This window comes from Poecilia reticulata, linkage group LG19 (assembly GCF_000633615.1).
Source record: "Poecilia reticulata strain Guanapo linkage group LG19, Guppy_female_1.0+MT, whole genome shotgun sequence".
Classification (NCBI taxonomy): domain Eukaryota; kingdom Metazoa; phylum Chordata; class Actinopteri; order Cyprinodontiformes; family Poeciliidae; genus Poecilia; species Poecilia reticulata.
Window position 1 is genome coordinate 26566873 of NC_024349.1, and position 13548 is coordinate 26580420.

General features: G+C 39.7%; 1 protein-coding gene across 1 annotated transcript; it reads right to left on the reverse strand.

Annotated features, from left to right (window-relative positions):
- Positions 1-1870: 1870 nt before the first annotated feature.
- Positions 1871-10565, reverse strand: minpp1b (multiple inositol-polyphosphate phosphatase 1b). Its single transcript, XM_008438079.2, has 7 exons — positions 10012-10565; positions 9566-9757; positions 7279-7479; positions 6972-7069; positions 6218-6348; positions 6003-6136; positions 1871-3289 (listed from the first exon to the last, which is right to left on the reverse strand). Exons 1-7 carry the CDS (start codon positions 10412-10414, stop codon positions 3045-3047), a joined length of 1404 nt encoding a protein of 467 aa, XP_008436301.1. The 5' UTR covers positions 10415-10565; the 3' UTR covers positions 1871-3044.
- Positions 10566-13548: the final 2983 nt, after the last annotated feature.

Genomic DNA, 13548 nt, shown 5'->3' on the forward strand with positions numbered 1-13548 from the left:
CACGTCTCCTCTTCGGGCTGAGCCCGGCCGGGCTCCGTGGGTAAAAGCCCGGCCACCAGGCCTGGCTCCAGAGTGGGGCCCCGGTGACCCGCGTCCGGGCGAGGGAACGCCAGATCCAAAGTTCGTATTCATCATAAGGGGTCTTCGGGCAGCGCTTTGTCTGGTTCCTCACCTAGGACCTGTCTGCCTTGGGTGACCCTACCAGGGGCATAAAGCCCCAGACAGCATAGCTTCTAGGATCATTGGGACACTCAAACCCCTCCACCACGATAAGGTGGCAGCCCAAGGAGGAGACAATTAATTTAATTTCACATAATTATCGCCGTAGAAACCATTTGTTTGTTAAATACTTAATGAAACGTATAAGCCGAACAGGTGATCAACTCATAACCACTTGCACCTTTTTATTCTCCATCCCTCTGTCATTTAAGCACACCCGTTGCCGTGGCAACTGCCTGTGCTCCGCAAACCCAGCAGAAATTACTTAAAGACATTATATTTTTTATGTTTTTAAGTAAATATAAACTTAAAAAAAAATAAAAACCTGGGTTTGTTTGTTTTTTTCCCATTCTTTTTCAAGTGTCACCATAGAAAAACACCAACTATCCTGGCCCCTGTGTAGAACCAGCCTCCAAACCTGACTCCTTATTTCTATAAATATTTTAGTAATATTCTTTACAGTACCAGAATGTCCACATAACTTTTATACTTTTGGCTGTCTGAGGAAACATTTTGAATATTAAATCAGGTGTTATGATCAGTTATTCAGTACTTGAGTAGTTTACCAAATACTTTTTACACTTGCTTAAAAGGGTGTTTTTAAGGTATGCTACTCTGATTGGAGTACAATTTTGGGGTACTCTAACCAATTATGCATGAATGATTGCTCTACGGATCACTTTTTAAAAACAAAAAACACCGCCGTAAAATAATGTTTATCACTGCAGTAGAAGTCCCACCCCATGAGTAGGACGACGCGCCATGGGGAGCGTCCCTTATTTTCATTTTTGAAAGGTGGCAACCCCAATAGTATCTGAATATTCATGTGTGGACAGCCGAGTGATTCGGAATGCACGCTGCAAAAGTTTCTTCTGAACAATCTCTTCAAGTCGGAACTTTCTCATGGTACTCAGCTCTGTGCAGGTGTTGTTTACCCACCAATCCGCCCTACCATGTGCTAATGCGCATGCGCACATCAATGCTATGTCACACACTGCTTACTCAGCGTATTTCTTATCAATTCATCCTACCTGTTTAGGTTTAATTTCATCCAAGATTAAGGTAAACTTTAATTAATTTATTTTATACCTGGCTTTCATGAAGCTGCTGTATTACTTTATGTTTTAAGTTTACATGATAGTAGGGCTGTAACGATTCCTCAAATGATTCGAGTTAACGAATATTGTGGGAAATGGGATAAAAAGTTATCATTAAAATTCCTCGAGAAAAATTGATCTGCCTCAAAGCTTCGTAAAATTATGTTTTATTATTTAGCACATCGTGTTCCACCGGGTTATTATTTATGGTGGGCTGCGCTGTTGTCGGTAAGTGCTAGCAGCATGATACAGTATAGAATTTTCCGCCGTTTCATGAGGTTTTGGGGGACCAATAAGGATTGTTAAATTGTGTGGCGGTTTGGAGTATGACAGAGCCCTACATGTCCATAACCATATTTGTAAATGCCTTTATTTATAACGCATGGAGGTGGGGCTCAATGCCCCCCGTCCCCTCCATGGAGGCGTCTCCCTGCTCCAGACTAGCCAGGTCTGTGGAAACGTGATTACTTTTTAGTAAAGCGGGGCTGCCAAAGCAGATCCTGGGAAAAGGAAATAGTCCCACATGTCTCTACTTTAGTAAATAAGCACAAATATTTAATCTGAAAATCTTGCTTTATTAAAGCTTTAATTCAGAAACATTTGGAACCAAAAGAACTTATTTGGTACATACACCAATTATTTCACCCACAAGATATTTTCTAAACCCAGAGCAGGAATTTGTGCAGTCACAATTTCAAAACTGTTAAAGCTACAGTATGTAAATTTTATAAAAATATGTTTTAAATATTAGTTGAAACTGTCACTATGTTGCAACACTATGGGATGAAACAGATAAGCTGTGAAAAAAGGAGCTGTGCTCCTATGCCTTCTCCCAGTACTAACTAGAAGCAACCAATCAGAGCCAGGAGGAATAAAACAGTGGCAATTCATACTCCATTGCCACTTCCTCTGGACAAGCTCTAGTTTATGTGATAAGCTACAACTGGCTTATCACAACATAGCCTGCCATGCATTGGTGGCCACCAATAAAGGTCCGGTAACAGTAAATTATTTCTCGGCCATTAACACATTTAGCAGCACATACAGGAGTTGATTGACAGCTCCAAGACTTTCCTCTTGGCTACCGACTGGCAGCGGTGCATTTTTGCAGACTGCAATAGTAGCTGCAATCTATGAAGAGAGATCCATCTTTACATATGCTCATATTATGCTGTCATGGCATAGCAACGGTTTTAACAAATATGTAGAAAACATTTTAAATAAAAGTTACATACTGCTGCCTTAAATAAAACCTGAGTCAGCAAGAAATTAACTTAAAGCTCCAGACAGAATCCCAGATTAAAGAGTCAGTTAAAAAAATTAGAGTAAGGCCTTGCTGCAATATTCTTTGTATTCATCTAAATACAATTTCAGTAAATTTCAGCTAGTTGAGTGGAACACAGAGATTTTTCCAGTTGATTACATTAATATTTTTGTATGCAGAGGCTGGAAATGGTACAGAAACTGTTTGCTATTGAAAAGAGCTGGTAGATATCTGGATGCCCTTTAACAATAGACAGCAGTTTATGAACAGAAATCGTTTTAATAGAGTGTCACAGCTCCACTAAGAGGGAATAATCAGTCTGGGCAATTTTTGCAACACTTAATCAAGAAAGTTCAGGCCTTGAAGAGCAGTTTTGCAGCTACAGTATCTGATTGGATGACGCCTGAGTGAGTTTGAGGCTTTGTCACCAGGTGGATTAAGACATTGTGTAAGGGTTAAAGCTGTCAAAGCTCAGTGTTGGGTCCCCGGCCTTCCGGTTTCCTCTCACACTCTGTTTTGAAGTCACAGCCATCTAGCAGGTAGCGGTATGCTGCACGAACATCCCTGTAGAGTGGTGCATCCTCAGTCTGAAAGTTTGGAAAGCGTAGTGGTGTCTCATTGATGAGCAGCTGTAGTCGGGGGCCACGCTGACAGTCATAGAGAATGAAGAGCAGGTTGGCAGCGTATGGAATGATGCGGAAACGTCTTCCTACAGAGAGATGTGCAGTTATTGTTCTGAACAACAGGACATGTTCATTTGAAAACACTATGTGACTTCTGAAGGCAGTTGTTTAGTTGATTTAAAAAATCTCTATTGAAATCTCTATTCAGCTCTTTACTCTTTAAAGAGCTTTATATCACATTATATCACAGCTTTATATCACATTATTCCCTCATCAAAAACATAGCTAGAGTGTTGCCTTGATTCTTTCATGCATGTTTGAGAACTCCTTGAATTTCCTGTGGCAGTCATTCAGAGGTGTTAGTGTTTGCTCCCACAGGATGCCGAGTATTTCCACAAAGCTCCTCTTGGAACTGTAGTCTCCAGCTGAGCTTCCACCTTACAATACACCTCCATCCTCACCTCCCTCTCACAGCTCTAACAGAGTAGCAGCAGGCAAGCTTAGCAAGCACCTAACGTGCTAATTGCAAGTTAGCAAATTAGTTGGTCTGATTAACATACACGCTAATTCTCAGTTCTACGCTCCCAACAATGGTTGCTAACGTCATAATGAGAAGCATTATTGTGATGACGCGCTGAAGGCAGAGTGTCAAAGAGCAGGAACATAAGGAGACAGAGACCCGAATTTAAGGCTTCAAATTATGAAGTCTAATTTCTTTTAAGTTATCTGTGACATACAGCATAACAACCAAAGATAATATACAGGTCCTTCTCAAAGAATTTGCATATTGTGATAAAGTTCATTATTTTCCATAATGTAATGGTAAAAATTAAACTGTCATATATTTTAGATTCATTGCACACCAACTGAAATATTTCAGGTCTTTTATCGTTTTAATACTGATGATTGTGGCATACAGCTCATAAAAATCCAAAATTCCTGTCTCAAAAAATTAGCATATTTCATTCGACCAATAAAAGAAATGTGTTTTAATACCAAAAAAGTAAATCTTCAAATAATTATGTTCAGTTATGCACTCAATACTTGGTCAGGAATCCTTTTGCAGCCTTCAATGCAGCATGGAGGCCATCAGCCTGTGGCTCTGCTGAGGTGTTATGGAGCCCAGGATGCTTCGATAGCCTTAAGCTCAACCAGAGTTTTGGGTCTTGGTCTCTCAACTTTCTCTTCACAATATCCCACAGATTCTCTATGGGGTTCAGGTCAGGAGAGCTGGCAGGCCAATTGAGCACAGTACCATGGTCAGTAATACCAGTGGTTTTGGCACTGTGAGCAGGTGCCAGGTTGTGCTGAAAAATGAAATCTTCATCTCCATAAMGTTTTCCAGCAGATGGAAGCATGAAGTGCTCCAAAACCTCCTGATAGCTGCTGCATTGACCCTGCCCTTGATAAAACACTGGACCAACACCAGCAGCTCCCCAGACCATCACTGACTGTGGGTACTTGACACTGGACTTCTGGCCTTTTGGCATTTCCTTCTCCACAGTCTTCCTCCAGACTCTGGCACCTTGATTTCTGAATGACATGCAAAATTTGCTTTCATCCGGAAAAAAGTACTTTGGACCACTGAGCAACAGTCCAGTGCTGCTTCTCTGTAGCCCAGGTCAGGAGCTTCTGCCGCTGTTTCTGGTTCAAAAGTGGCTTGACCTTTGACCTGGGGAATGCAGCACCTGTAGCCCATTTCCTGCACACGCCTGTACACGGTGGCTCTGGATGTTTCTACTCCAGACTCAGTCCACTGCTTCCGCAGGTCCCCGAAGGTTTGGAATTGGTCCTTCTCCACAATGCAGCGTTTTCTGCCACACTTTTTCCTTCCCACTGAGGTGCCTATTCGTTCAGAAATTTCTTTCTGTGTCTCACCCTCTTGCTTCAGGCCATCATTGAGGGCGTCAATGATGGCCTTCTGGACAGCAGTCAGGTCAGCAGTCTGACCCATGATTACGGTTTTGAGTAATGAACCAGGCTGGGAGTTTTTAAAAGCCTCAGGAATCTTTTGCAGGTGTTTAGAGTTACTTTGTTGATTCAGATGATGAGGTTAACGAGCTAACGGCTCGTTCAGAGAACCTTTTCATGATATGCAAATTTTTTGAGACAGGGATTTTGGATTTTCATGAGCTGTTTGCCAAAATCATGAGTATTAAAACAACAAAAGACCTGAAATATTTCAGTTGGTGTGCAATGAATCTAAAATATGACTTTAATTTTTATCATTACATTATGGAAAATAATTAACTTTATCACAATATGCAATTTTTTTGAGAAGGACCTGTAGTTCATTGATTGTGCTATAAAATGGCACTGTTTGCCTGTAAACTCCCTCCCACCCCCCCCCCCAAAAAGATAACATACTACCATTTTAATAATTTCGCCAACCATTCCGGTATGGTGTAAATTATATTTATTATAAAATATAATTTTTTAAATAAATAAATAAATGCTTTCTTTTATTTAGTAATTTGGGTGAAATTTTGAGTATGTCCAGAAAGGAGTCAGGTTTTCCTACATTTTTTTAAATATATTTTTAGCACAAAGTTTCCCCAGCACTTCTAGTTGCCTTCAAATTTTACTAAACTTTTTTCTTTTACTAATTTTTATATAACATAGAATTAAAAGATGCTTCTAGCACTCTAGTGTTTTGTCATTTTAAGAAAATTTCCTTGTAAAAATGTATCTTTCCTTTTTGGAAAAAGTGAGACCTTTTTTTCCAAAAATTGGAACCTTCCTGGCATGTAGAAAGAAATGCATACATGTTTCAAATTTGATAAATGTCAGGCTTCATACCATGCTGTGAATGGTAGTTGCTAGCAGTGGGCAAAGTCTGGTCTTTGTACAGTCCAAGTAGGGAGATGAGGGGGATCAGCGTCTCAGCATGTCCCACCAAGACAGAGGCTGGTTCTGGGCCTGTCTCGGTGGATCTGGAATCAACCAGGATTCAGTCAATTAACAATAGGGAATCAATAAGGGGGCTCCTAGAGCTTAGTCAGGGAACACCCCACCTGCGAGGACGACCAGCTTTATCTAGAGTCCTGAAAATGTGATGGAAGAGCGGACAGCTGGACAGACTGCTGATTAAGTGACCATGAGAGCGCTTCCAGAATTGCTTCAGATCAAAACTGTACTCCAACACCTGCAGAAAAATGACAAGGAGAAAACAGCATCAAAAATCATTGATCAGTGTAATCTACTCTGGTCTTTGTTCAAGATCCCAGATGATAAACCTCAGAACCAACATTGTTCCTGATTGAAAATCCAAAATGAATCAGAACATATCTCTGTTTCTGCCTCCAGAGGGTAACCCTTTTGACCAAACTGTGTTCCAATTCAAAGAGTCTAAATGCCTGGACCAAACTTTTCAACTTTCCATTTCTGATCAACCATTTTGCTTTTTAGTAGGGAAAACTTTAAACTTGACCTTAAAAGTTTAAGGTGTGAAAACCTTGTCTTATAAGACAAGATGTGCATGCTCTGTCAAAATAATTGATTCAGTGTGTTTCTTTTAAAGAAGAAAATGTCCATAACATTTTGCTGAGGTTGGTTTCTGCTACCTAGACAGACATTACTGAAGGCACACCCTTCACTTTGTTCACCCACACCTGAATTGATTCAAACTATATTTTTGATAATTCAGCATTTTAAACCAAAGTAAACTGAGGTTCACTGTGAGTTTACTGAGAAATAATACATTTCCTTGCATTTTTTTTGTTTTATATCAATTTTGCAAATATCTTTCAGAAAATATTGCTCTCATACCTTTGCATCACTTTCATCAAACAGGAAGCACCATGGTGAGTGGATGGATTTGATGGACAGTTCGTAGGAACAGATGAAGAACGCTGCTTCCACCAAGTCTAGAAGTGCCAGAAAGGGGAAAAAAAGGTCAAAGGGAACATTCCTTTCTAACATTACAATCTGATAGAGTGACTAAACACACAGAATGAGAAAAAGATCTGCAAAATTGGTAAAAAAAAAAAAACAAAAAAAAAAGAAACGTAATATTCTTCAACTTCCAAGTACTATATTACATCTCTAACCTGAGGGAATGCCTCTAGGTTCCTACCTGGGGTGAGTAGGTGAAGAGAAAGGCCGAGTTTCTCAGCCAACCTCTTCCTCACTGCCTGCATTTCCTTGCCATGTTTGAACTTCTCAACTTCCAGCAGCGCAGTGTGGTTGTTCTCCACGGATTCCACATAACCACGGCAACGCTCAAAGAAGCGCATTAGTTCATCATCCACCTCATGGTTGTATCCTTGAGCACTGTCTGTAGGGGCAGAGGTCAGAGGTCAACATTTTAGGTAAAAGACTTGTCAGGTGTTCTAACTATCTGTGCTACTCATTAATCTGTCCTACCTTGTGGTAATGCGCATGCACACATTGACGCTAGGTCCCAAACTTCTTACTCAGCAGATTTATTATCAATACATCCAACCTGTGGAAGTTCTTTTCATCCGTTTTATTTCGTCAAAGATTAAGGCAAGCTTTAATTTATTTATTTTATACATGGCTTTCATTTAGCTTCTGTATTACTTCATGTTTTAAGTTTACATGACAGGCAGCTTGTAACCATATTTGTAAATGGCTTTATTTGCCGTCCACAATGTCTTTATTATACTGTATAGCAGTGGTCTCCAAACTATGGCCCACGGGCCGGATCAGGCCCACCTCAACATTTGGTCCGGCCCCCTGAACAATATCAGAGAGCATTTAAATTTTTTTTCATTTACCGTGTTTTCCGGACAATAAGCCGCTACTTTTTTCCTAAGCTTTGAACCTTGCGGCTTATGTTTGGATTTTTCTTGAACCACCTCTATAGCAAGAAGTGAATCATTACAAGTCAAAATTGGAAATAAAAGAAGAAAGCGCCCATTAAAACGGAATTAGGTTTTAATAGGGAAATGAAATTTCAGAATGTTGTTGATCAGTTAAATAACATTGAGGGGAAAAAGAAGATTTTTCTGTTTTTTAAATAATACTGGGATCATTATGAGAATTTGAGGTAAAGATATTAGGATCCAGTAGATGGCAGTAGTGCAACAACAATGGATGCAAGCTGCCATTGAAATCTAAGGAAGAAGAAGAAAGCGCCCATTTTCATTTAGCACATGCTAGTAGCAACACGAAGGATCAGCCGTAATCAGTTCAGTTAAATCTAAACTTGGCAACTTTTTCTTTTTCAACCGTAATAAATGTGATATTCAATTGACCTGTTATGACTCAGATTTTGGCTGTCCGCCCCTCTGCTGCTGCTGCGTCGCTGTGGAAAACCTGGAGCGGCAGAGATATCTGCTGCTTATAGTCCGGTGCATAGATATGTGCATGTTTACTGTTTTTGTTTTTTTTTTTAATTCTGGGGTTGCGGCTTAAAGTCCGGAAAATACGGTATTTATTTCATAAATAGTGTTATTTCCTGGATTTTTTCTGTGAAGAACSCAGAGAGAGTTATTTGATTGTCCTTTCTGGAAAACAATACATTTTTACATTTAGGCTCTCCTGCAATCGTCACTTTTTCTGTTACAAACTGACTCCGGCCCCCAGCAGAGAAGGGAAAAGTTATGTGGCCCTCACAGGAAAAAGTTTGGGGACCCCTGCTGTATACTGTAAGCAAGAAAGTCATTGCTTGTCGTCAACCATGTGAATCAGGACAAAATACATTGTGGGACATTTTGTCCCCATTTTAAATATAGGGCCTTTAATTGTTTCTTTTTTAATTAAACCTTGCCAAGTAGGGTATGCTGGTAGTTATATTATGTGGTATTAACGCTGTTTATGTCTATGGTGTAATAGTGTTAGTGTATCAACATGTGCTACTTCTGTAATTTACAACGCTATTCAAATGAAGGAATCTGCTGCAGCAAAATGTGCTACCCACGTATTTACCAGGTCAAATATTTGGATGGAGTTTTGGCAGATCATGTGGAACCATGTGTATTTTATGAAGGTAGGATTCTAATATGATGTTTTAGTGCATCTAAATTTTACATATTAAAACAAGCACGTTATTCTCAAGAAAGATATTAGTGCAATTACATAAGCAGGTATTTTAAACGGATTCAGGTGGTTTTAGATAAGTTTTCGTCATTCACATATTTTTATGCTACGTATCACTGCTAAGCGCCACTTAAATACCGTCACTTAAATGATTTCCGATTATTATATTTAACATTGACACCGACTGATGATGTCTTTGGTATGTAAACATGACGGTAGCGGTTTTCGAAAGGTAGCAGCGACCGACAGGCATAGTACAGACTTTCCTATCGTAGCGCTGATCTGACGAGATAACACAGATGGTCAGAACACCGGAAACATCTTTCAGTGGTGGCAGCAGCGGCAGTGGTGACTGTCACCATGGCAACTCCAGTGCTGCTGCAGACCCTCCTGGAATGCCTCCACGCTGCTCACACAGCGATGCTTAGAGCTGGTCACAAAGTGGATTCTCCTCTTCCTCACGTTTTCTTCCGACAGCAGAGATGGTAACAAAGTGGCCAGCCGCTGGGCCAGGAACTGGAGGTCCTCCCTACCCTTCCTCACCAGCCGACCTGATTAAGAGGCATAAGAGGATCAATTTTTCTGGAATATTACTAGATGCAAATTATTATTATTATTATTATTTTTTTTTTTAAATAGGCCTGATTTTTTTATCCTGTGTAAAAAAATCAGGGATTCTGTGTAAATCTGTTTTTTCTTTTTTTATTACCTTAAATTCATCTTCAGATTTTTACTTGAAAAATATTTCCTGAAAAGAAATTCCCTGCAAAAGTTGCCAGCAAAAACTCCAGTCTAGAATGCTTACCGTCCATGTCCTCGGTGTACCAGGGTTCCCAGTGGTTCCGGAGCTCATCCAGCCAGCCAGCGGAGCTCTCTGAGGTTCTGGAACCTTCGTTCTGGAGTAGCTCGCTTAGTCTGTGTATTCTGCGGATGTTCTTGATGGTAGGAAACCGGCTGCCGTGTCTAATGACGGCGGTCACGTGGAATGGGGTGCAAAACTCACCTGGCGGGGGTCTGAGGACCGAGGTGTTCACGGTTAAAGGGTCTCGGAGTAGGTTCGGTTTCACCTCCTCATAGCGAGTCTTAGTTCCGAAGTAAGTGGCAATACTAGGGACATCCGGTATTTCCGCGGAAGAGCAGAATACACGGGTCGGAATTAGGCTGAGAGCCGCCAGCCACAGGAATCCGTGTGTTCCGAGATCGAACATGTCAGCTGATACCTTTGTTGGCCGTGTTTCTGTTCCCAGATCTGGCAGCAGGACATTCTAGATGCCTTTTTAAGGACCCATTCTTTAGACGGATCAACCGAATCGAACCAGGAAGTCAGGGACTGAACCGTAACCATAGAGATGAATACGGCCTTAGTGTTTTTCTCCTCCTCCTTCTTCTTCTTTTCTATTATGGCGGATCGCGAGCAACTTTGAGGTACGTACTTCCACCTACTGTACATGAGTGAGTAGCAACACTACTTTACATCCATTAAATTCTATTTTCTTATTTTGTATTCTGAAGATAAATAAATAATGCTTTCCTTAATCTGCAAATATCCACTATGTTTCCTTCATTTCCCACTATTCTCCATTTCTGTCCTGTCCTTCCAACCATTCTTCTCAATTTGTCCCTTTCAGCCTCATATGTTTTACAATTCATTTATGCATGTCCTAGATTTTCTTTCTCCTTCACATTTATGATTATTTTCCCTCCCTATTAGACATATAATGTCATACTCTTAATCTCATTTTCATTATTTCTTCCCTTCTTAAACACAGAATAAGGACGACACTTTTTCATGAATGTGTGAGAAGTTAAATTCTCTCTGCAACCAGAACAGTAACAACATAGGCTCCCACAGCCTCAAAAACAAAGATAAAACTCACACAGAGCCAGAGCCTTTCTCTGCACAGAACTCTGATTAGTACCACAGACACAGAGGAAAAGGTGTAATGTGAGTCAAAACTCAAGGCCCATGAGCCAAATTCAGCCCACCAGAAGGTTTGTGTTACCTTCTGGACTGTAGAAATGCAGTTTTTGATACAGCAATGGTGTGTTTAACTGATATTTTGCCAATCAGCAGTTTTGAATGTATTTTGCCAGATTGGATCAAGGTGAACAAATGTATAATATTTGATTTCAGGAGGTGCTCATCAAATGCCATTTAATCATATTTTAACCACTTTATAATGGGCTTTATTGTAAACGTGAAAAATGTAGTTATGAGAATGTAAAATGTTTTATTTTGAAAGGCTCCCCAGATGGGGTAGAAGGGGCGAACGTTCGCCCCTTCTACCCCATCTGGGACCGGTCAGCTGAGGACCGGTCAGCTGTGTTCGAGGACAGCTGATTGTGTAGATCAGTGTTTCTCAACCTTTTTCAGCCCAGCGCCCCCCCAGCCTTTATCCAGGTCCCTCACTGCCCCCACCAAAGAATTTGTAGGCTACTTTGCACTGATTATTATTTTATTATTAATATAACTATCACTATTGTAGATGTTTTGATTTTTATGCTTGTTTCTGTATTTATCATCAAAAATAATTTCCCAGGGAACAAAAAAGTCATGGGAATAGAAATTATTTTCACAGGTGTCTATGAAAAATGCAACAAACATTCTAGCTAAAATTTGTAGGCCTAACAGCAGCCAGAGTGGAAAAAATATTCTTATTCTTTGCCATTTTCTAGTTGTTAAATATTACACAAAATGGCAGATAAAAGATGTATAGCAATGCCAGTTTAAACTTTGAACTATTTGCAAAACGACTGAGCTCTGCAACATTAAAACATGGATATAACTAACTACATTAATCATAGCTCTTCTTCTCTTCAGTGTTTCTGTCAGTTTCTGGTGGTGCAGCTCTGTGCTGCCTTCAGGAGAATGGGACATCAGAGTATCATCCATAAAACTTCACCCACATGGCATTTAATGTTCAAACCAGAGCTTTCAGTGGAAAAACTAAAGTTCCAGATCCTTTTAATGCCATAGAAATATGAGACAGAAACATGGATTATATCTTTATATAGATCTGACTATTGATTATAGATAATAGTTTTACTGGACAGAAATTACAAAGAACAAATCCTAATGAGTCAAATTGAAAGTGTCATGGAGTCATCAGCCCCATGACATTAAGACTGACATGAAAAATAATATTGAAGAAATAAAAATAAATATATCAAATCTAATTAAAAACATAAATAAGTGATCAGTTATTTACTGTTATGGTCTGTAAGATATATTTATTCTCAGTGCCAGATGTGGTCTCAACAAACCCATAACACTTCAACAATATTATTTTACCTTTTATCTGGAAATAGTGTCTGTTTATTCTTGCCATACAGTCTCTGTATTAATTATTGCTCGAAAGGTCTTGCCATACCACTTTATTCCTCTGTATCTACTTTAGTTTCTTAGTTTATTCTTGCATTTTGTTCTTCATTCATTTCCATTTAGTTTCATTTGATTCGTATCATCCTCTCTTGGTTTATTGCTATGTCCACTTTAGTTTCTTTCCTGTTGCTACATTTATTTTATCGTTTAATCGACGATTAATCGTCATGTGTTTCACATCATGTGTTGATTTTTCACTGTTCAGCATCAGATTCTCTGTTTTTATGCCATAATTCACATCTAGTTTGTCGCTCCGTTTTATGTCCTGCTTCTCTTGTTTCAGAGTTTTGCACAATGTGCTCGTCTCTTTTTTTAAGCCCCTACGGTGCAGGGCGGTCGGGAAACGTATCGATGGGGAAAAGGCAGACTGACATAAACGTTTTAAAACAACGGAAACAATTTCTGCATTCTGATTATTGAAATTTAAAAGTGCTGTGTTGTTCTATTACCTCCGTTTCATACCGGACCACTTACAGCACCGGTGTTAACCAGGGGTGAAAGTAGTTTAAAATTCTTGGGGGTACTTTGACAGAAGTATAAAGCACACTTTGGAGTTTCTATGCTGATAAAATTTTTGCGACACGATAAAAGCTGTGTAGCTCTTGAATTGCTAAGAAGTGGAGCTGTATTTTCCTCATCCCACTGGCTGCAATGTCGACACGTTGAGATGCCGTGAGACCTAAATTCTGAACATAGTCTTCCACATCGGGTTGATGGGGTAACAGGTCCAGAAGGGAACCACAGACATCTCTCCCAGGCCAGACTAGACACATAGACCATCTTCATCAGTTCATTTTAAATCCTGAATCGTATTCAAAAACAATCTAATTATTATTAATGATAATGTCACTAAAAGCTGCTACTGCTGCTTATCTGATGGAGACATAAGAAAGAAGCTACAATTCTTTTAAAAACAGATATAAACATTTTTTTACCAGTTGGTTAAATAGTTAGAATACA